The 23,476-nt window shown below is 42.8% G+C and overlaps 1 protein-coding gene across 2 annotated transcripts; it reads left to right on the forward strand.

The window, feature by feature from the left end:
- The first annotated feature begins 406 nt into the window (after positions 1-406).
- On the forward strand, positions 407-10,629 carry nrf1 (nuclear respiratory factor 1). 2 transcript variants are annotated; one of them, XM_061668090.1, is made up of 10 exons: positions 407-1,999; positions 2,056-2,215; positions 2,820-2,934; positions 3,014-3,140; positions 3,222-3,362; positions 5,498-5,656; positions 5,816-6,127; positions 6,194-6,351; positions 7,840-7,961; positions 10,091-10,629. In XM_061668090.1, exons 1-10 carry the CDS (start codon positions 1,829-1,831, stop codon positions 10,249-10,251), a joined length of 1,626 nt encoding a protein of 541 aa, XP_061524074.1. In that variant the 5' UTR covers positions 407-1,828; the 3' UTR covers positions 10,252-10,629. The 2 variants fall into 2 exon arrangements, with proteins under 2 accessions (XP_061524074.1, XP_061524076.1); XM_061668092.1 differs by having other exon boundaries at positions 2,071-2,215.
- Positions 10,630-23,476: the final 12,847 nt, after the last annotated feature.

Raw genomic sequence — 23,476 nt, forward strand, 5'->3', positions numbered from 1 at the left:
CTATAAAAAAAAATGAACGCATGAGATTGATTCAAACTATGTTATGCTGACTGAATAATAAATATTGCGGTAATGCCCGCCTACCTCCACGCACAGACAAAAACATTTTCATTGTTTTTTATTATTATTTTATGTTTCCCATGTGTGGTCTGCAACACATTGGGGGGGCACCACCAGCGCCACTCATACACACTGTGGGCTGCTTGCGTAAGCCTCTGTGTGTGTGTGTGTGTGCGTGAGAGAGTGTGTGCGTGTGCGTGTGTGTGTGTGTGTGTGTGTGTGTGTGTGTGTGTGTGTGTGCGTGCGTGCGTGTCTGTTCGCGTCGTCCATTGTTGCTCGGCTCCATCACAGCTGCTGTACGGCGCAGGCCCGAAGTAGCGCAGCCGCTCTGAGGTTAGTACCCTACCGCGCAATCTCCAGCTATTTCAGCCCCGGCCGGCGCAGCCGCATCGCGAACCCGGCAGCGTTGGGGGCCAAAGATGCTGTGGTCGGGATGTTGGCAGCCGGCGTGGCTGTAAATGCTGCGCGGCTCGTTATTTTGCAATGTTTTTATCACAGGAACAAAACAAAACAAAAAAACAAAGCTGAAAGACGAGAAGAGCTGTTGATAGGTGGCAGGCCGCTGCTAGCCTTTAGCTGCGGTTTAATTCTATTATTATTAATATTATTATTATTCCATCATGCTCAGCTTGCTTTCGTGCTACGATGGCTTCAACTCGCATTTCCACCGAGCACGATCGTACTTGTGGAATAACAACGTTATTACGATGCGGGCCTTTTGCATTTATTTATACGACGAAAGTGCACCGCCAAAAGGTTAGCACGCTAGCCGGCCAGCTAAATGTAGGGCAGGGCTTAGCATGGTTAGCTTAGCTCCAAAGAGCACTCATCAGTGAAACGGCAAGTCGTTAATTAAAGACGTTACCGAAGATAATTTTGCATTTAGTGCAACGCTATAGTTTGAAGAATCAGACGTTCGGCTGCTCGGGTTTGGAATTGTTTTCGAGGCTAATTAAGCTTGCTTGTTTCAAAACATTACATTAGAGACACCTAATGTGAACCAATACAAGATCTGGAAAACTGTAAAAAGTGTTATGATGAGGTTCACGTTTTATAGTGTCTTTATTGTCTGAAAATTGCACTGCATTAGACAGAATGTGTTTCTAATAATGTGGTTACCTTATTAGATACACAAGAAGGGCAGCGTTGTAGAAGTTCCAGCCTAAAACAGTTCAAGATGTACTTTTTATATTTTTGTTTTTCACTCCTCACAATGAATTAATTCATGATAAATGCAAGTGTTCACAATAGGTCCGTGCACTTTACGGTGTGTGTCAGAAAAAGTACCAGTACCGATGTTGCAAAAGATATTGCTGGCTTCTGGCGGAATCCTCGCATATCCAAAACCTGACTGACCATGAGTATCAATTTGTGAAAAAAATTATGAAACTGATTTAATTGGACATAGGAGGTTTCTGCCCAAGAGTGATGATATACATTGAAATATTTGCTCCTGAAACGTTTCTGACACCTCTCATACTTTTTTTGTAATTATTCTCTTTAGTAATGCAGCACAATCCTCCTGTTTGGAGGCAAAATACTGACTGTGGAATCATAATAGTCCAACTTTGAAATGAGTTCCCCAAAAGGCACATGGAAATCTTTTGAAGATTAAGTTCTTTGTCGGCATGGTCCAGTATCAGATTCTGACGGTATGATAACCTATGAACAAAAATACCGTAGAACCCAAATAAAAGCATGGTATACTGTACCTTGAAACCAGAAACCAGCCCTTGCCTCGTTCTGTGGATTAAGTTGAATAAAGTAAATGTTACTTGTTGGTTCATCTATTATTCTTGCACATCACGCTTCCATGTCCATCCTCAGCAGCTGTACCCAGGATCCAGCTGTGTCGACGAAGGCGTCAGTCATGGAGGATCATACGGTTCACCAGACAGAACACATGACCACCATCGAGCCCAACGCCGTCAGTCAACAGGTTTGGTGCTTAAAAAGAAGAACATCAGTTAAATTGAATATGCCGAATATCTCTAGTTGGCTGTATTACAGGTGCACGTTACCACCTTTGCCGACGCGTCCATGATGACTGCCGATGAGGACTCCAGCTCCTCGCCGGACGACGATCCCTACGATGACGCAGATATTCTCAACTCGGCCGGCCACGACGAGGTCACTGCCCACCTGGCCGCCGCAGGTTGTGTTCGTGATTTGCTTTTAATTTAAGTGCAGATTCAAATTGAAGAAATTATTGCGTTGTCTCGTACTACAAGCGGAACATTCTCAAATTTCATATAATTGGTCCAAAAGTTATTATATATTTATTAAAAATAGTGTATCTTTGTTTATCTTTCTATGCTAGCGACATATAGTGGCAGGAAGAAAAACAATTAAATTCTCTTCCACAAAAGGTAGAATGAACCTGTGTGTCCACCTGTTGCCATTCATTCACCAGAAGCAGTATTGGCTTAGTTTTGTATTAAATAACAGACCCGGCTTTCACAATAAGTAAAGTAAAAATAAAATTCAAGTCAAAAGTTTTGACACAGGTTTTTCATTCAGTAGTATGAGAAAGTGATGACCGGTCTCGTCAAATAAACAGGCAATGGAATCTAGAGACAGAAATTGATGTAATGTTCCAGAGTGACCAGCAGGAGGAGCTATTGCATTAATCCAATTCAGCATGCCACTGTTGCAATTCACTTAAATTCAAATTTCACACATTTTCTGTCGCATGACCGCTCTAGCAAAACTTCTAAACTGTATTTGCACTTACGTTCTTGTCCGTCATTTTCTCACAGGCCCCGTCGGCATGGCCGCGGCTGCTGCCGTGGCGACGGGCAAAAAAAGGAAGAGGCCCCACATCTTTGAATCTAACCCCTCCATCCGGAAGCGGCAGCAGACTCGTCTCCTCAGGTGAGCTGCAAACTGTCTGACAGAGAACGCAAGTTAATCGCATTGGTGCGGGGGAAGTAAGTGATAGGTTTGTTGACAGAAAGCTGAGGGCCACGCTGGACGAGTACACCACCCGAGTGGGCCAACAGGCCATCGTGATGTGCATGTCGCCAAACAAACCCAACCCGGTCTTCAAGGTCTTTGGTGCTGCTCCATTGGAGAATGTGGTGAGTGCTTTAGAGGACTGAGCATCTCCTCCACATGCACTTCTATGTGATATAAACATCTGTTTTGTGCGTGTCGTCCAGGTGAGAAAGTATAAGGGCATGATGCTAGAGGACCTGGAGAACGCCCTGGCCGAGCACGCCCCCGCTGGAGGGGAGCTGGCGTCGGAGCTGCCCCCCCTCACCATAGACGGCATCCCCGTATCAGTGGACAAGATGACCCAGGTGAGGCTCCACTTCCCTGTTTGCTCACGTCTGACTGCAAAAATCACTTTTAATCACAATTAAATGTTACTAAGTGGAGTACAAAAGGATGCACAAAGTACCTGAAGGCAGAAAACCTGAGATGAATTGCGGTGATTGATTTTGCGTCTCTAAATACTGTGTCTGAAAGGCAGGTGTAAACCGGCACCGCTGTGCTCATGATAACTGTGATTATTGTAGTGCTGCAATAATTTATCGAATAACTCAAATAATTACATTATCCAAAAAAGTTAAACCTGTTAACAGCCAGCCAGCTCTACACTCTCATGTGCTGATGCCCACGTCTTTTGAAGCTATTTTCACTCAAAAGTCACAGATACTACAGTAGAATGTGAGGGTGACGACCCCAAGAAGACAAAAGTAATACCTGCACGTCCCATGCACATTATCGTGTTTAATAATGCAAAATAAAATTTCGGTAGAATACTCAATTCGAAAAATATTCAGTAGCTGCAGCTCCAGGTTGTTGTGGCGAGGAGGGATGCATCGGAAAAATAAGAAGTGGCAGGACGAACACATCTTTTCCGCTTGTGTAAACATTTTTTAAACGCCAGAAACAAAAATGATCATGACATATTCAGCAGTGTAATTTTGGAACTTCTGAATGATCTAAGGGCTGACTTGGAGCCAATCACGAGGAGGAGTCATGCCATATCACCAATGATAAACCTTACAACTCTGCATTTCCTTAAATCAGGCCATAACCCTTATTGACACATTTCGGCTTGAGCCTGCAGAGGGCACCAGTTGGCAACATCACAGACATGTAGAAGAATTCTGTCACGTTTAGCCAGCACTTTTCTAAATGTATCATCATTTCTAGTAGTTAAGCGCATATTAATGAGCACAAGCTAGATTCAGTGAGGTAAAAAGTCGCCCACTGCTTTTATGTCCCCACCCTCCCACGGGAGCCCATCTTGTTTACGCGGCACTCCCAGGGCTGCTAACATATCCTCCCCCCCGTCGCCTGTGTGGCGCCTCCTCCGGGACCATCGGCAAACCCCGAGAAAGCTGTGAGCCAGTCGCGGCGCCCACGTGAGCCTTGCGGGCAGGTGTGTTTTTCTGGAGGAAGGATGAGATTAACAGCAGTAACCTGTTGCCTTACTCGTCTTAAAGGGGGGGTTGTTTTCGTGCCACAAGCTGGTTTTGATATGTGGCGCATCTGCAGCAGGTGAGCCTGTAATTATACCCCAAGCCATGTTAACAAGGGGAACCTGCAACATTTTAGAAGCCTTTGGAAATGGTGAGGATTGAGGATTAACATGGGTGGAGTGTTGGGAAGGGCGGGACACCGTGCCACTTAACTCACTCGTCACTGTAATTAGGCCATCTGGCACTTGCCAGTATCAGGGCATGTTTGTTCCATTGACAGCAAAATGGAAGAAAATATGGAGTTGGTTTATGGCGCACGGGGGATTTAATTGTGACACGACCAAATTTAGCCGGTGATGTCAAGGCAGGCAGATGTTGCAGCGATATAATCCCCCCGCGGTGATGCTCCCATATTACCAGGACACCGAGGACGTTGGCACTAAACCGCACCCCCAGCCTGCCAAGCTAGGGAAGTGATGACGTGACGACAGACGGCTTAGCGGAGCCAACAAGCGCATTCGTCGGCTCGACAATGCAATCTGTACATGAAGGGTGCCGCTCAGTCGACGTCCTTCATGTAGATCACCTTCTGTCTGAATTTTGCCATGAAGATTCATGCATTATTCACTGTGCTCGGACTCTTAAAAAACACTCCAATACTACGACACCCTTTACCAGCCTGTCATATACTGTACAATTCTGTCCTCCTTGAGTGAGCAGTTTGGCAGATAGCGAACAATACTTGACCAAGTTTACTCTCCGACACGTTAAACACTTGAAACTATGTTCTGTTTTATTCGTCGCCAAGGTCTGTCTGACACGTCAGCCTGGTGCCACATTCATAGATTAGTCTGTGGCTCGTTCCCCTTTTTAGAAAGTCCGTTGCTATTTGCGGGTCCTCAGCACCACGGCACGTTTCCGATCAATACTCACCTCTTTCTTTTTCCACCTCAAGGGCGTGTTCGTGTCATCCTCACCCGTCTCGTTCTTCTCCTCTGCTGCAGGCCCAGCTGCGAGCCTTCATCCCGGAGATGCTGAAGTACTCGACGGGCCGAGGCAAGCCCGGCTGGGGCAAGGAGAGCTGCAAGCCCCTGTGGTGGCCCGAAGACATCCCCTGGGCCAACGTTCGCAGCGACGTGCGCTCTGAGGACCAAAAACAGAGGGTGGGAGAGAACAGTGGATGAATAAAGTATCTTGGTCATTTTCATGTAATACAGATAAATAACTTAATTTTCCAAGTGTCTTTATCATTATTCATCAAATTATATGAAAATTACCCATCAGTTTATCTCTGTTTTCTGTACCGGGTGTACCCCCTCAAGGTGTCCTGGACGCAGGCGCTGAGGACCATTGTGAAAAACTGCTACAAGCAGCACGGCCGTGAGGATCTGCTGTACGCTTTCGAGGAACAGCAGATCACCACCACGACCACGCATCACCACCTGGCCACCGCGCAGAGCATCGCCCACCTGGTGCCCTCGCAGACGGTGGTGCAGACCATCAACAACCCCGACGGCACCGTGTCGCTCATCCAGGTCGGGACGGGACACACGGTCGCCACGCTGGCCAACGCCTCGGAACTACCCGGTGTGACGGTGGCGCAGGTTAACTACTCCACGGTGGCGGACGGCGAGGTATGTTGCAACCACACTGGACTCTGTTTTACATGTCAACGCATTCTGATGAAACTGACTGCCTAGGTGGAGCAAAACTGGGCAACCCTCCAAGCCGGCGAAATGACAATCCAAACCACGCAGGCCTCCGAGGCCACGCAGGCGGTGGCGTCGCTGGCTGAGGCCGCCGTCGCCGCCAGTCACGAGATGCAGCCGGGAGCCACCGTCACCATGGCGCTCAACAGGTCAGAAAAGTTGTTATTTCTAAGGCTAGCATGAAACCCCTCGGCTATTCTCAGCCAATAGTATTGCTCAATCATACTCCCATCGCCAGTGCACCGATAAACGGCAGAAGCCTAAGCTTTCCAGCAGAGATATTTCAACAGGTACACAAGGTTTATATATAAAAAAAAAAAAAAAAGACTTAACATAATCAATGCTGTTTAATTAAATCACCATCATGCCAAAGCAACAGGTGGTGCTGAATATAACGCAGTTTTTCACCCAATCAGAAGTCTGAAGAAAGTCATTTCCAGAACATACAAGACAGTGTTCGGAATCATTCACTCATTATCTGCTCCCTAATCACTATATAGTGATTGTTATCTAGTGGCTAATATTACTGCGGTTTACTGAGGAGCTGGGACCGGCTCCAGGTACAGTATATCCGAATGTTGGTGCTTTAAAAGGAGCAAGCAGCACAATGTCCATTGACGTGACACAAAAACTATTTGTTCTTTTTCATTACGTAATTTCTGTATGATTTTGTAAAGTACAAAGTGAAGTGGGATTTTTCGAAAACAAATTACAAACATTTTTGTTGATTTTGGGGGTGGGGTGCTGGAACGGATTAATGGCGTTTCCATTCATTTCAATGGGGAAAGATGACTTGAGTAACAGAACAAATTAAAATGTATTACTTTTTAGTGACCATCGTTTGTGACTTATAAGGATGCATTGTGGGCTACATTGATGACACATTGTAGGGACAGGTCTAAAAAGCTTACTGTACAGTATAGGGCACTAGAGAGTGGATATTCCAGACACAGCCAAAATCATGTCACATAAGGGAATGTTTTTTTTATTTTAAGCCAACATTCCGTGCAAAGGAAATCAATTAACATTAAAATAAAATGTCCTACGCTTCTCTTAATTGTTTCTAAGACTTTTAGAGTTTGAGGACCAGCGTGCTTTGCTAAACTAAGATGCTGGTATGTCAGCAGGTTTCCCGGTGTCAAGGTGACGCTGTCACAAATGGGTTTGTCCCAGTGGGGCTTGTTACCTGGATCCACCTGAGTCCTTCAACCCCCACCACTCCTTCTACTCGCTCTAGGCTGCGGAACATTTTGTTTTCATACTTTTTTTTTTCCAGTGGAAGAAGCGTCTTAATCAATTCATCATATCCATAGCCGGCTCGTGCTAATTCCGCCCGGCGGTGATCTGGTTAATAAAACGGCTTTGTTAGACGCCGCTGCACCTGCTACCTTCAGAGAGCTGTGACAGATTCTCCCTAAGTCCAGACTGTAAAAGCCTCTTATACTCCTGTACACCCCCCCCCCCACACACACACACACACAAACCCACACACATCTCTGTAATAACCCCGACAAGACTGTGCACCTCCAATTCTGCACACGTAAGCCTTACGTGTGTTTATTCTATATTGACTGATTAAAGCTCTACATTTTTGTGCGTGTTTTTAACATATTGTCCATTTTGTGTTCTGTGTGTAGCGAGGCAGCAGCCCATGCTGTAGCGACGCTGGCCGAGGCCACGCTTCAAGGCGGGGGTCAGATCGTGCTGGCTGAGACGGCGGCCGCTGTCGGGGCGCTAGCAGGGGTGCAGGACGCCACAGGTATTTTTGTCTTTTTTTTTTTATGCTTGCGAAGTTATTGTTTTGAGCTGGTTTTGCTTGCATGTGGGACAATAAATCTCATGTCATCGGAAAAGAACACTGGTATACAGTGAACCCTGTTTATCGCAGGGGACATGTTCCAGGCCCAAGTTTTAGCCCTCCCAAACGCTTTAAACAGATTTAAACTTAGTTATTATATGTTAGCCATTATATGTTAGCATATAATGCTAACATATAACATATAATGCAAAACCACTTAGGACAGGCTAAAGAAATTAACATTGTTTCTGGTGATTTTATAACAACTGCTACTCTGCACACACAGAAGCAACATATACAAGCATAGCTTACAACAATGCGCAGGCATGTATTTGCTCTGCTCTGTAGGAACAACAACTATTAACTATATAGCGGATGCGCTACACATGACCCGTGATATAGCAGGGCAACACTGTAATTTATTACATTTTCAGCCTCGCTCGTACGTGCCAGCCAATTAGCATTGCAAAGTTTAAGCTTCCCTCCGCGGGCTCCTCCGAGGCTAATCTACTCCGTGCTGATGTGACAGATGGTAGGTGTTGGGTGCACGACTTGTTGCGTCACACCCGTGTTTCTCTTAATGTTATCCGACCTACATCCGTGCAATGTGAAGTCACATGCATTGTGCCATAACAGTAAAATTGACACTATTTATGAATTATTTTTTTGCAGTATTGAAACACCTACAGGTAGTAAAAATACAGGAAAATATGTCGAATAATTCGGATTAAGGTGGAACTGAACTAATTTTGTCACTGTCATGTCAGACTTTCCCCCTTCCCCCCCTTCGCTCTTCGGGCGCTCTAAAGCGGCTACGCCAGTGGACTGTCCGAAGGGAAGGTGTATTTTCAGGATGTAGGCATAGCTAGATAACTAAATACACTTCGTAAATGCGCCGGCTTTGCACACGTTTCATTCATTATCTTCAGACATGTATAATGAGAAACAAATCTCAGAATTCACCTTACAGTGTTTTTTAAGTCTTACATTATTTTTATATTTCAGTTGCCAATCAATCAATGCAACAAATGACCTTTCAACACTTGAGCCAATCAATCAAAGTAAAGCTGTCACTGGTTCCCTCGAGGGCCTCCTCCCCTCCTCTTCCCTCCTAAAGAGCTTTGATCCACTCCATTACGAGTCCATGTCTTATCACTGGGACCAGCTGTCAATCTGCACTTACATGTAAACTTAAATGTTCATTCTGAGTCATACGCACACTTTGACCTCGTTTGTGACATCACGTCTGATTTGATCAAAGATGCCCGCAAGAAGCTAATAGAGCTGCCATGGCCAGTCCTTCTGCCCGCTATTGACCTTATTGAGCTAATCACTGAAGTGGAGGGCGCCGTTTGAAGTGCACTGCCCGCTGATTGGCTCGCACACACACACGCGCACGCCCGGCCCTTTTAACGTCTTAGCGACCATGTTGTGGAGTGGCCACTCGACGCTGGCCCGCGGCGCGTGGACTTCATCGGGCTGGGCCAAACGCCCCCGTAGACCCTCCTCCACTCTGTCAACAATCACCCGCGAGTGGGCTTAGCCGGAGTGAGTCTGACAATTAGCCCTCGGGATTTGAACTTTTTAACTTTAAAAAACAATTACTGCTGCATGTGGACGGACAGATTGGCGGGTGGAGCGGGGGGGGCCCACGTGACGGCTGCAGTAATCCCTGCAGGCGCACACAGCTGTGTTGGGGGGAGAGGGCCGAGGATGTTCAATCGCACCATTGTTCTGACACGGCCGAGCTGAAAGACGAGATCAGTGCTTGCCAACCTTGATTGAGCTGAGGCACATACACTACTCAGAAAGTGAAATTTCAAGATTATCAGGTTTATCCTAAAATTTCACACTATAGCCGAATATCCCTTTTTGTGTAATTGTTCTGCCTGTCACTATTTGTTGCTAGCATAGATAGATGAACAAAGATCCATTATTTGTTGTAAATAAATAATTTTCTGACCAATTAAGTGATATTGGATAATTTTCCGCAGCACACCGGATGATCTCTCATGGTTGGCATCACTGGATGATATAAGCACTTGTGGCGGAGCTTCAAAATATATTTTGGAATTTTGCCCTGCTTTCAGGTCTGGTCCAGATCCCGGTCAGCATGTACCAGACGGTGGTGACCAGCCTCGCGCAGGGCAACAGGCCCGTGCAAGTGGCCATGGCGCCGGTAGCTACGCGCATCGACAGTACTGTGACGCTGGACGGCCAGGCGGTGGAGGTGGTGACCCTGGAGCAATGATCCAGCCGGAAGACCAAGTCATAGCCTACAGTTCCAAACTCTGTAAAAATAAGTTTTTAAGTCTACGTTTGCAGGCGGGTATTACAAGTGATGCAGCCATTGTTTACTTTGTAAAGGTTTTTTGTTTGTTTGTTTTGTTTTTTGTTTTTGCTTAGGTATTTATTTGCTCATTAAAAATCACTGAAAATGAACCAAAAGACTTCCCCAATACCTGCATCCTTTTCTGTCAACTCTACTTGAGAATAAAATATTACTTTTGATCACATCACCGTACTCAGGAAGTACATCAGTTTTTTTTTTTTTTGTTTTTTTAAATGTTGGAAGGCTGTGATGTTTTTCCTAAAGCCATTCTAGTGTATAAAATTACTCTGAAACAACTTTTCTGCGTGTTTTTGTGAACATATTGTTTTTCCCACAACTGTGCCATCTTCAGTTTCCATATTGTCATTCTATTTCTTTCACCATCCGTATGTAAATTGGCTTTGTGAGGATAGACAGTGTACTATGTTGTACAGATTGTGTAATAACTTGACAGGGATTTGTGATTATGGACAAGATGAATAAAAGTGACTTGACTTTTAACATCTTGTCTCTATTTGTTGACCCTTATACAGTAAACTATTACATATCTAGAAAATAATGAAACGTAGAAAATAGAAACATGTCAAACATAATAACTGCTAGCTCGCTATTCTACTGAGTAAAATTTCACATCATACTTGTTTTAAGTCTCTTGGACAACTATAAAATATGTGGGAGCTATTTATCTGCATTATTTATCACTTGTTAGGGGAAAAAAACACATCAAATTATTGCTAATAGCTAACTAATAGCTAATTTGTATAGATGACAACATTTTCGTATCTAATTTTCATTTGTTGAATTTATACGCAGTACTTTGTCATCGATTTAGAAAGTAATAACTTAAGTAGATGCTTATTGTGTCATATTCTTGCATTTAAAAAAAACAATTAATGCTAACGTTAGCTCGAGATGAATTAAGCTAGCTAAAAGATGGTTTGTATAGACGCAAAAAGTGACGTTACATTTTTCCATTTTCGCTTGTTGAATCTTTAAGCATAGTACATATATATTCTGAGGTGAGGGGGGAAAAAAGGTCAAATAGACACTTACTGTATCATTTGACTTGGTAAAACGCCACAAAATGAATGATAACTTTAGCCAGTGATGACAAACAGTAAGCTAAAGCTAATTTACAGATGCAAAAAAAAGGGGGTCCCATTGTACCATTTAAAAAATATAATTGCGCATCTGAAGTGTTAAAGAAATAAGTTTTTGATGTAAGCTGTCAGAAAGGCATTGTGGTTGTAGTTTGTACTGCAAAACAGTTTAATATTTAGTTATTTATTAGTCGCATATTATTTTTGCTCAAATGTATTTATTTTATTTTTTTTAATTCTATTTCGCAAAATAAAACTATAATTACCATCATCATGGAATACATCTTTATCTCTCTGTCATTGTGCCAGGTGTACCTAACACTACTACTGAGTGTACAATAATGTAAGAACTTTACATAACTCTTTTCCCAGTATCCCATCCTTCCTATTGCCCTTCTCCTCACCATAAAAGCGCTCTAACCGCCACGTTCTGCTCTCCCAGCAGCCTCCCTGCCGTGACAGACAGGGTCGCGATTACATCATAAGCCGCCCCAACCTCCTCGGCTTTAAAGCCTGGGATTTGCTCGGGTGGGGGTGGGGGGGGGCTTCTGTTGCACACACACACAGAGACGGCGAGCGAGAGAGGCGCACGGGCCTTAATCTATCAGGCATCAGCCTACATCCCGCGTCCTCCAGATTAAAACCCTGGCCATGTCGTGCTTGCGCTGATGAAACTGTTTTCCTGCCTTGCCAGTCGTATGTAGCGTTCGGTGGAATCTAACAGGAGGCCTTTTTGGGCGTGTGCTTCCTTGGAAAAAGGCCTCCCACCACTTGGGGCTTCTCCCGCCACTTAGCTAAGTGCAGGAAATCTTTCGACAGCACCATTACAACATGAACCAGTCGGCTTTTCCAATGGAGGATGTAACAGCACCTCCAAACTCTCCCTAAATAGACGCACTAATGTACATCTAAATTCTGATATTTGTTCCATTTTATTTGTATTAATTTATTCCCAACAGTCTATTCTCTACATTTCGTAGCATTTCTCCTGGCTGCACTGTTTCCAGGATGCGTATGTGGACATTTGATTTTCTGCCCAATCAGAATTAATTTTATGCGTTGCCATGTCAATCTAATCTGCGCAGGGCCTTCAGAATCAGCAGTGCTTGTCGATGTTACTTTAACTATAGTAGTAATGGGCCTGTTTCTTTAAACAATCACATTTCAAATTCTCCTTCACAGGGCCTCAGCCTCAACATTTATCCAGCCTCTGATTCGTTGGTCTGAGCAAAACCAAATGTCCGGGCCACCTCTGCGAGGCACACTACAAGTTACACCATCACGACGCCTGTCAGCTGCGTTTGACTCTGGCCTGGATGTCATTTTTCAAAAAAGACATCCAATCTGTGCAGTGAAGATGCTGGATGTAGGATTTGCACATCTAAAGGGAAGAAGCTATTGATTGCTGGGGCTGGACAAGTCCTTGTAGCTGGGAGCCGCGCACGCGGGCGAACTCCAGAGCTTTAATCTTCACTAATCGTTTCTTAATACGTGCATCCCTGCACGCAGGCGGGAACACAAACTGGTGGCGAGCCAAGCCCAGGAGAGGATGCACCATCTCCTGCAGCTTTCGTCCTAATATGCAATAAACTTCATTTTGGATCAATCAAAACTGTTTTTATGACTGAAGAAGGACCTTTCAGAGGGTTTTTTGGACATGCCCGTGACACTATAGAGGAAGTGAAACAAGAAGAATCTATGGAAGTGGTCAATTGTGGTGGTCACTTTTTAAAATAACCACTATGACAGGATGGACAACTACACACATTCGTTGTCACATTTCTGTGGGGCCAATTATGTATTACTCGTGCACTCACTGTAGTTGTCTCGCCATGCTGCACTATTTGCATATACTGGCCACTCATGCCAGAGTAGCATCTGCTCCATTTGCACACTGATTGGGGAGTATCTGTAACATTTGCACAACCGACATCGTCCCAGATGATCGCACTGCTCGTCACTTTAAAGCGCCATACACTCCTTGAAGTCTCGGCGCCCTTTGCACAATGGTCATTGCACCGGACTATTGCAATATTAGTCATTCGAACTGGTCTAAGTGCTCGAGGACTCTGCATCTTTTTGCACAATTGTTTTTTGTCAATGTCTTTATGTCTCCAAAGTGTTCTGTAAATTGACTGTTGTCTGTTGTACTAGAGTGGCTCCAACTCCCGGAGACAAATTCCTTGTGTGTTTTGGACATACTTGGCAAATAAAGATGATTCTGATTCAGATTTTTTTCCACGATGACAATGATTGTGATTCTTACAGTCTCACGTGAACATTCCAAATAATTCCCTGCATTTTGCAATCTAACCATCTGTTTTTCATGCACGCTAGCTTTTGCTGAGGAGTGAGGTACGGCCTCGGCTGTGGAATCGTCAGGTGTGTCCCAATACTTTTGGCTCCGTAATGCCCTCATCCCGAGCAAGCCTAATAATGGCATCCTCACCTTTCCCAACTCGCCAGTCCAGACAGTGCGTAACGATAATCTCATTGCACTAATGCCGGTAGAACAGGCGGCGCACTGTCTCCCCGCCAGCCAGTGTGGATAAATGTGTGTGAGAGATATGGAGGAAGGAGGACGACAAGGGGGGAGGGTGGTGGAGGGGGGGCCGGTTGAAAAATGCGGTGTAACCCGAGCTGCGCGGCCCATCTGGAGTAATGGCCCACAATGCACTTGGATGCAGAGAGGGATACAATGAATCACTCTTTTTTTCTTTGCAAGTGTTTATTGTGCACAATACAATCATCACATGGTGCAGCGCCTGCGTTGTTGTAATAAATATACCGCAGCTATAGAGCTCGAAGGCGGCTAACAATGCAAATAATATTAGCTGAATAGGAAGTGTAGCCTCTAAAGCTTGGGATTTATGCACAGGCAGAAAGAAGGTTTAATCCCCACATCCCGCTGTCACCTACATTATCAGAGCCTGACCCAGATATATGCATGTACTATAGGCCTTTAAATGTTCACGGTACAGACCACCATGCTTTGCTTTGGCGCTTCGGGAAAGCCACTCTTTTCTTTGGGAAGGGAGGAAGAGGAGGAGGAGGAAAGTGGGGAAGGCCGCAATGAAAGGGGAAGGGTAAGATGACACCGTACCCTTTGCCAATTATGCCACAGAGCTAACAGAGGCAGCGGGAGCTCAACATCCAAGTGGAGTGCGCTTTTGCTTTATCATGTGTTCGACTCTCAAAAACTCATTAAATGGCTTCAATTTCATATCCTCCGCTTATCCTGTGTAACCATGGAAACCATCTCCACACATGTCACACACTTGATAGTTGTCATCACGAGTGCGCTTTACATTGGAGCAGAATTTTGACAATAACTTGCATACATTTCCAAGAATTAGACCATATTTTTGCAGTAACGCTTCATTAGGTACACCAAGAGCTGTTTCTAATATTTTAGTGAGCTCATTTGGCAACATGACCAAAATACTATTTTAAAATAATTAGATTTTTAATAAAAAATATGAAGTACTTCAATATATATTTAAATTATACATATTCTATACTAATATTAACGTTTTAAAACCGAAATACACGAGTGCCTTGAAATACAAGTTTCTTAGCTCCGTGACCACACTCTTAACTAAAACACATTTCACGAATCGTCGTTCCCAATCGAAATGAACTGTGATTCCATTAATCCGTCCCACCCTCCCCGAAACACCCCCAAAAATGTATTAAATATGTAGAGCACTTTGAGATGCATATCATCGTATGAAAAGTAATCTCGATAAATAAAGTTTGATTTGATTTGTTTCATGAAGACACAAACAAAGAAGACTTTTACAACTACGGTGACTCAGCAAACTGCCATGATATTAGTCATTTATCACAGAGGATGAAGAAGATATATCCCTGTGAGTATTATCATATTGTCTGTCTACATCTGTTGATGCACCAAATGTGTTCAAATATCTAACGGGTTATAACATTGCGACTATTGGTGCTATCCGTCTATGGTGTTTTGCATTCTGTTATTCTGAGAAGCTAAAAAAAAAAGGGTTTTTACCTGGATTGGTCGTGTTAGTGGCATGTTGCGTTCACTGTCCTCCTGGAAAGGGGGGAGCTATGAGGCTGTGGGGTGCAGGGGAAGAACAGAGCGTCACCCCGCCCTTCACCACCAACAGCCACTCACTCATTGACCTGGGACTGGAGGGAGGACGCAGCACGGGGTGGGTCGGAGGAGGGGGTCTTGGTTTTCTTTTTCTCTCTTGCAGGTGGAGGCTCTCGAGCAGTAGTTGGCAAGTCTAGAACCACCGGATCCTTCTAGCTCACCAGTGTGAGTTCTACCATTGCCAAACACCACCAGAGAGCTGCCTGAAGAGGGAATCAGCCTCGTGAGTCCACCAAAATACGGAAACAGTGACGCATATCTGTCTTTTCCCATATTGGCACTACACATAATTGCTCAAAGCATATATACAGAAGCAAAAATGTGCTAGTGCCAAAACGGGCACAAGAAGAAGAAGGCGAGCTCGGTGCTGCTGTCACAGAGACGCATCAAGAAGAGACGCCCACCTGAGTGTGCGGCGGGCCACAGTGGTTCTTTCTCTGCTCTGTTTATGGCCCTATGGTAATTCACTGATAGTGAGCTCTCACAGTGAATTCTACCAGTGCCATACACAGAACAGGAGTCATTGTCAAGACCGCCGGGAGCAGACTCAGACTGCCGAGAAAAACCTGGAGAGAAGAGAAGAGCAGAGCAGATGTCAAACGGTGTGGACCAATGCGGGCAGAACCAGTAAAGTCCAACAAATAGACAGGGCACCGTTTTGGACTGCTGCATGCTAATGAGGGCCTTTAAAGTGAATTTCAAAAGTTATAAACAGCTTCATAATTCTTAATAATTACTTTGAATTGTAAATTTTGGCCTAACTTGTCGAAAATCAGGGTCGAAACAACCAAACTGATAATGATTAAAACCAAATCTTGACTGACATTCATCAATGGTCGCTACAAAATTGTTAGCCTAAAAGCATCGTTGCTTGAGTCATATTTGAACGATTTTGGAAAACCAGAAAGAACAATTTTTAGCAAGCCAATTCTGTTTTTTTTTTTTCCATTGATATTGTTACAGTAAGTTAGAAATGACTTAGGAAAGTGGTTCTCAAACTTAAAAAAAAAAAAAGCACCACCTAAAAAAACACTTAGCTCTCCAAGTCCCACTATACAGTGGGACTTTAGTACAGTATAGGACACTAAAAATAAAAACTGCACTCAAATAATGATTTATTGTATTGCAAATACAAGTTTCAAAAAGGACTTAAATGTTTAAAAATAAAAAAGTTCTTGAAGATGAAATGCAAATGTATTGAAGTTAAAAGTTAAATACAACTGAACTGTACTTGGCCAGTCATTCGTTCGCTTACCACTAGTGGGAGCTTGCGTACCACACTTTGAAAATGGTTGATTTAGGCAATTATGCTATGAGGCTAATGAAATACCGATGTTGAAAATAAAAGGCAAAAAGAACGAAGAGAATCTAGGATAGAGGTCACAGCAAAATCAAAACAATTCCCTAAATACAACGCCCCCTTGTGGTTATGAGAATAGGGACCATGAGCTCAACATTTTCGGAAACATGGAAAATAACATTTTGCCCGATTGAGTTTGATCAGTTAAATTAACTTCATGTAATCAAAGACTCGATCGTTTTCCGTTCCGGCCTAGAGGCGAGCGGCCGATCCCAGAAAATGGCCGCCGTCGTCGAGGTCGATCGAGGACACTGCGGCAAGTCGACGGCAAAAATGGCGACTGCGCATCGAGCTATCGTTCCCGTTTTCCGCTACGCAAGCCCTGCAGTGACGCTCGTCTCCTGACTTCAAGACGCCGATCCGGGGGGCCCAGACGCCCTGGACGCCCTGGACGCCCCACCCCTTTTTGCGCGGCCATTATCTGGCTCACCCAGTCCATTGATCCTAGCCATCCGAACTGCGCGCTAAGTGATTCCTCAGACGCCCCAAATGGCTCCCTTCGCCATTTCCTGCATGGACTAATCAATAGCACTAAAAACTAGGCCCCCAAAGAAGCGCTTGTCCTTTAAAGCTTGTTTTAATAGGCTGACAATGACATTAGGTTTGTTTGAACTGCGGTGTCAATTATGAAAATAATTGAGCAAAATCACATTATTCAGTTATGTCCTATGGTCATGACGTCACCCATAATATTCTTGGGGGAATAAGGTTTCTGTTGCCTCTAATTACATCACAAATAATAATGTAATACCTGCTTTTTTTAAAAAAAATAAAAATAATAATAATTCATTCTACCTCGATAATGTTGCAGATTAACATTCAACAAAATATACATAAGAATCCTTTAGTCGTTACTGTGGAGCAGCAGGTTCTTTTGCAACTTTTATTTTGAAATATATATATATATATATATATATATATATATATATATATAACGTGCCATCGTTAATTGGAGCTGCTCCAGAGCCCCTCCTTCCCTTAATCGCATTTGTCCCCCACAACTTCAATGCTTATTTCCGGAGGATTTATCGCTCGTGTCGTGCAACTTTGCATTTAAAGGCGAAAAACAACTGGGGCCTTGAAATCGTCCCCCTCCGGACCCACAATTAAGCACGTATTCAAATTTGCTTTGCGCATAATAATTACAAAGAAATAAATAAATGCTGTCATCCTTTTAATACCATGAATATTGCGCAAATGTACAAATGACATTAGCGTTAATAACAGTGCTCCAGTGCAGGTGCAATAACAGGTGCAACGCAATTCAAACGTGAAGCTCTCTTTTTTTTGTTATGTTTAAAAGAAAAGAAAAATAACGAAGAAATAATCACAATTACATTTATAACCACTTCATTGCAATTGTATGGCAATTTTGACAACTTTTACGACGGGTTTGTATTTAAATCCTGTATTTCGTGAAATGTAATGCTTTTTCTTTTTTCTTTGTTGTTGCTTGCAGCCTCTTTCACTGATTAAAAAAAAGAAAAAAGAAAAGACAGTGCCGGTGAAAAATGTGATAAATGCAAAATGTAGTTCATACCTGCTTGTGTCGTCCCCAAAATGATGGTGCGTCGTCTGGGGGGGGGGGGGGGGGGGGGGGGGGTTGCCAACTCGAATGTTGTTGATCTGCAATTCATGTTTTTCGTTCAAATATTTGTACCATAACAAACGGGAAAAAAAATGTGTCTGCTGTGCGTTTTCGCGAGCGGCAGCGCACAATTCCAATGAGACAAAAGAAGAATCCGAGCGGCGTCGTCAACTTCCTGAGTATCAAATGTCAATTGGAGGAGCTCGAGCTCGAGCTCCTCTCACCCCTCCCTCACCCCTCCCCTCTCCCCTCTACCTGGCGTGCACCTTTCTTTTAATGCGCATGCGCAATAAACGGAGCAACCCACTTCTGCAGGTGGCTTGAAGAAAAAAAGAAAAAAGAAAAAAGAAGAAGTTCCCCATGCGATGTGCTGATAATTTAATTTAAGACGTGCGTGACACGATTCAGCCTCTGCCCTCCATTTTCGGATTAAACGATTTGTTGCGTTTTCTAATTTTATGCACCCCCGTTTATTTACTTGTTTGGTTTGTCCCAACTCCATCGAGGACGCTTGACACCGCCTTCACCTCTTTTTTCCCATACCTTTCATACATTTGTTCAAGTGTCCCAAAAAACACTTTTTTTGTAATTCTACAACATAAATACACATTATTTCTGTTGTTTTCAGATGAAATTGTGAACAAACAAAGCATAGTTTCACGTTTATATTTCATCTGCAGAATAATATTTCTGTATTGTAATTATACACTGGGGGAAAAAAAGTACTTAAAATTAGATTGCACATGATGAAAATCTGGTAAAAAAGAATTCCCCCCTCTTTTCTTCAAAAATAATCAAATCACATGCAACTGATGCACATGTTCCAATTAAATAAATTCAAATGACTTCTTTTTTTTTTTTTTAATCAGTGTATAAATTGCCCTCATCCATTCATTACAATTGCTGCTTTCTGGAGAACAAAAATGTGACTATATGAAACACATCCTATACATCAGGGGTCACTAAAATGGTGACCACTGATGTAACTTACAAGCCAGACGATGAGGTAATGATTTACCCCCAAAATAATACTTCATTAAGCCGCTCTCATTTAAAAAAAAAAAAAAAAAAAAAGTTGGTGCCTACTAGATTATAGCTAAATATTGAACAGAGGCCTTCGTGAAGGCCTTTTAGCAGCATGCATGCACACAGGGCCTTCATGCAGCCTCCAACCCCAAATTTTTGAAAAATATGATGCAGTGCGCAAAAACACAATAATGAGCACCTCCTCCTCCTTAATCTCTTGATGATGAAACAAACAATTAAGCAGACTGCAGCACAATTTGCCACCACATACTGAACCCGGGTGCCCCTCCTCCCTCATTGTCAGGATGAGATGCTGCTGAGGCTTCTCGGGCCTGAGATGCTGCAGGATCGAATGACGTCCAGATGGCTCACGACAGCATCGAAACGGAGAGAAAGATGAAGAAAGACATACAACCTGCAGGCGGCTGATGTGAGTGAGGCCTCATCCGCTTGCTTCTCCTCCAGCGGAATGCTTCCGATGCAGTCAGGATGCCTCCTATATGGAGGCGCTCCTCCTCCTCATCATCCTCTTCTTCCTCATCTTCCACTTACCTGCTGCTCTTAATTAGCCGGATACCTGCACAGAAGGAGGCAGCAGAGGTTAATGTAATATTCAAAAGGTGATGGAAGCAGGGTTTGGGGTTACCAAAGTGGCTGAATAGCGACGCTGACATGCAGCCCACCTGCACGCGGGGAGCGAGACACCCGAGCCTCGGATCACCTGTTGGAGGCGTATGAATATTTAACATGCTCGTGTGTGGAACAGGTGAAGATCAAATGATGGGACACAAGACCCGGCATGAAATAATCATGCTTATTATGCTATCAAGTGCGATGACACACACGCAGGCCTCATCACCCCAAATGAACATTAACACGGTTTATGAATATTGGGGGAGAAAATAAAAATAAATGCACTTAAATAACAATTCAATTATTGCATGTAAAAGGTGAATACAAAATTGTGCCTAAATAAATGTTTGGAAAGAAGACACACTTTAAGACAACTGAACTGTACTTAAAAAAAATGTTTTAAATTAAATAAAAACTAAATAAAAAAGCACGATACTGGATTTAAAAAAAAACCTTTAAACAGGCCATATGTAATATGTTTGATTGATGACATGTTTTAAATGTTGTACATCTTATTTGTATTTGATTCAATGATTCTTTCGCGTACCACTAGTGGTCCTCGCACCACACTTTGAAAATCACTGATATCGTGTATCCACTTCAAGACACTTTATTAGGCACACAGTGAATTCAAATACAAGAAGTGTATCAAACAAGTTGTCCAGGTATGCCTCATGTTATTTCTGGTACGTGTATAATGGGACATTAAGACAACCAATACTACTCCTATTATTGATATGGGACTTTTTGCCTATTAAAACCACTTTAAGGTGTGTACTATATGATAATTTAATAAGATATAATGCCAATTAATGTCCAGAAAAAAACACTCTGTGAGTTTGTCATTTTGTTTTCAAATTCAACACACAACTAAGTATATTTGTAAATAATTTTAAGTTATTTACATTTTAAGTTCTGGTTATTACATGTCAATGATTATGGTGACACACAGAATGCAATACACAATACGCGGTCAGTCAGTGGGTCATCTATTAGTAAAGAGCATCTTTGAGGTAATTCGGTTCTACTAGTAAATTGAGCCCTAATCAAGTCACTGAAGTGACTCAGCACTATTCAAAGTGACTCATCAGTCAAACAAAGCCCACTTCAAACTTGACCCTCTATTCTAACCGTGCACGAACGTTCCATTAAAAAGCCTTGCGATTGATTCCAACCTGCTGTTGTTGTGGTGGCGCCTCAGGGCATGGCTCATACCTTAAAAGGCCGCCGCCGCCGCTGCAGCAGTAGCATCAGCATCAGCGTGGGTCACATGACCACCAACACTGTGAAGCGGACCAATGGGACGGGCCGGAGCGAGGCTTTGGCATTACGTCATGGCTTTGTCCTGCACTGCGGAGAAAACGGGGAGCTTTAAATATTTCATTGAGCGTGTCGGGTTGCTGCACCTCTGGAGGTCAGCGCTCCTCCCTCCTCATCCTGATGCCGAGGTATGGTAAGGAGGCCAAAAAAAATTGAATAATAATTCAAATATAACATGCAAAATGTACGACCATGATTGACGTAAGCACTTTAAAAGAGTCTGACTGGTGTTCCTCAGGGATGTGCTGTAGATACTCTACAGTTTGCACCAAACTCATGTTGAGGGAGCGGTTTCAAATACAATGGCCCTTTAGGCAAACTAAATAACCTAACTAAAAAAAAACCATTACAGGCAGCTCTACTAACCACAGACATAAACATATTGTTCAATTCTCTAATCAAAACCAAGCGTTAACTATTAGCTGGAGGCTGAATGAAAAATAATACAATAAAAGTTTAAAGCATATTAAGAACATACTGTAATAATAATTCTTCCATAGCAGGTATGAGTCACTTGTTTTGGGCTTCATACTCATACTTTACCGAGTTATGTATGTGGCAAGTGAATTCACCACAAATGAGAAGCAAAAAATAATTTAATCATGAAGAAAAGATAATATAGAGGAATAGTCAAATAAGACTAAATATAGAGAATGCAATTATTTTGTAGAAAATGTGTGTAAAAACTGAAGCACTCAAGCTAAAAGGAAATGCACTGGAATTAAAACCTATATGACAAATAGCGCCGTAATTGTCATGAATGAGGTGAACATTTTAAAGTTGGAATGGTTTGATTTGTTGCAAGAAATGTGGAAGGATGATCTCCCAATTTGGGGATTGAATAGTGAAAATTTGGGGAATATAAGAAATTGTTCCATAAATGTGCAGAATGAGATGAACAGTTTTAATTTGGGATGGTTTGAAATGATGGAGTAAATTGTGAAATATGGAAGGGTGAGCTAAATTTGAAATAACTCCTTACATTTCAGTGGGATGTTTTTTTTTTCATGGAAAATGGGGAATTGTGGGGAAAGTAGGGATTTGGTTGATGTGGAAAACAGTTCCCAAGATGTATTGAATGAGGCGAATATTTTCAAGTTGGATAAATAATATTATTCAGACATGCTATGTATGGCTCTCATTTTCCGTGTAGCTCAATTCATGACGACCGGATTCGATAAAACCGGGCACAGGAAAAAGACGTCAAATGGTGGCAAGCAGTTGGAAATCATATACCAGAAATGGAGCAGATTGATGCGTGACAGAATACATTTTTTGCCTCGAAGGGATTAAAGCGCCTGATGTCACCACATTTCTCCTCCTCCTGGTGTCACCAAGCACCGCCATGTTCAGGTGTAACATAGACACCAAGCGCCACCCGCTGGCGATAAGGTCAAGTTAAAAATAATAACACGTTGTTTACAACAAAATGGTAAAACAACATGCTACCACCACCATAAAAATGACCATACGATCTTGAATAAATATGCCATATCGTTATAATAAAACATTAGCAAACCTCAGTGGCCAGTGAAGGGCCCACGAAGATGATGTGGGGTGGTTGAGAAGATATGACGACATCTTGTGGGCAAGCTTGGTACTTCAATATCTTCCTTGAGGGGAATCTTTTAGGTCAAGTTTAAAAATACAACTCAAGTACCGGTTTGTCTTGACAAATAATAATGGGGGAGAAAAAAGAAAAAGAAAAAAAGATTAAAATAAAAACACAATTTAGGTCAAGATTTGAAATGAGAAGGAAAAAAAAAAAGAAAATTGAACAACTCTAATACTTTTTCGGTCAAGGGTGCAACTAAAACAAAACAAAAAAAGAAAACGCAATTACAAATAAATACTTATTAGAAGTAAACACCAATATCTTTTCAGTAGTAAAAAAAAATATATACTAAATTACAATTACAAAAAATACACAAATACTAATATAGTTCCAGTCGAGTTTCAAATTAGAATAAAAAATATATACCATGTGT

The sequence above is a fragment of the Phycodurus eques genome, chromosome 22, assembly GCF_024500275.1.
Source record: "Phycodurus eques isolate BA_2022a chromosome 22, UOR_Pequ_1.1, whole genome shotgun sequence".
NCBI classification, from domain to species: Eukaryota; Metazoa; Chordata; class Actinopteri; order Syngnathiformes; family Syngnathidae; genus Phycodurus; species Phycodurus eques.

Excerpts from the sequence above, each read along its gene's own strand:
- nrf1 (XM_061668090.1), top strand. The coding sequence starts at position 1,829 with ATGTTACTTGTTGGTTCATCTATTATTCTTGCACATCACGCTTCCATG. Across the intron at positions 2,935-3,013 it reads CAGCAGACTCGTCTCCTCAG|AAAGCTGAGGGCCACGCTGG; the intron begins GTGAGCTGCAAA and ends GTTTGTTGACAG. Across the intron at positions 3,141-3,221 it reads CTGCTCCATTGGAGAATGTG|GTGAGAAAGTATAAGGGCAT; the intron begins GTGAGTGCTTTA and ends CGTGTCGTCCAG.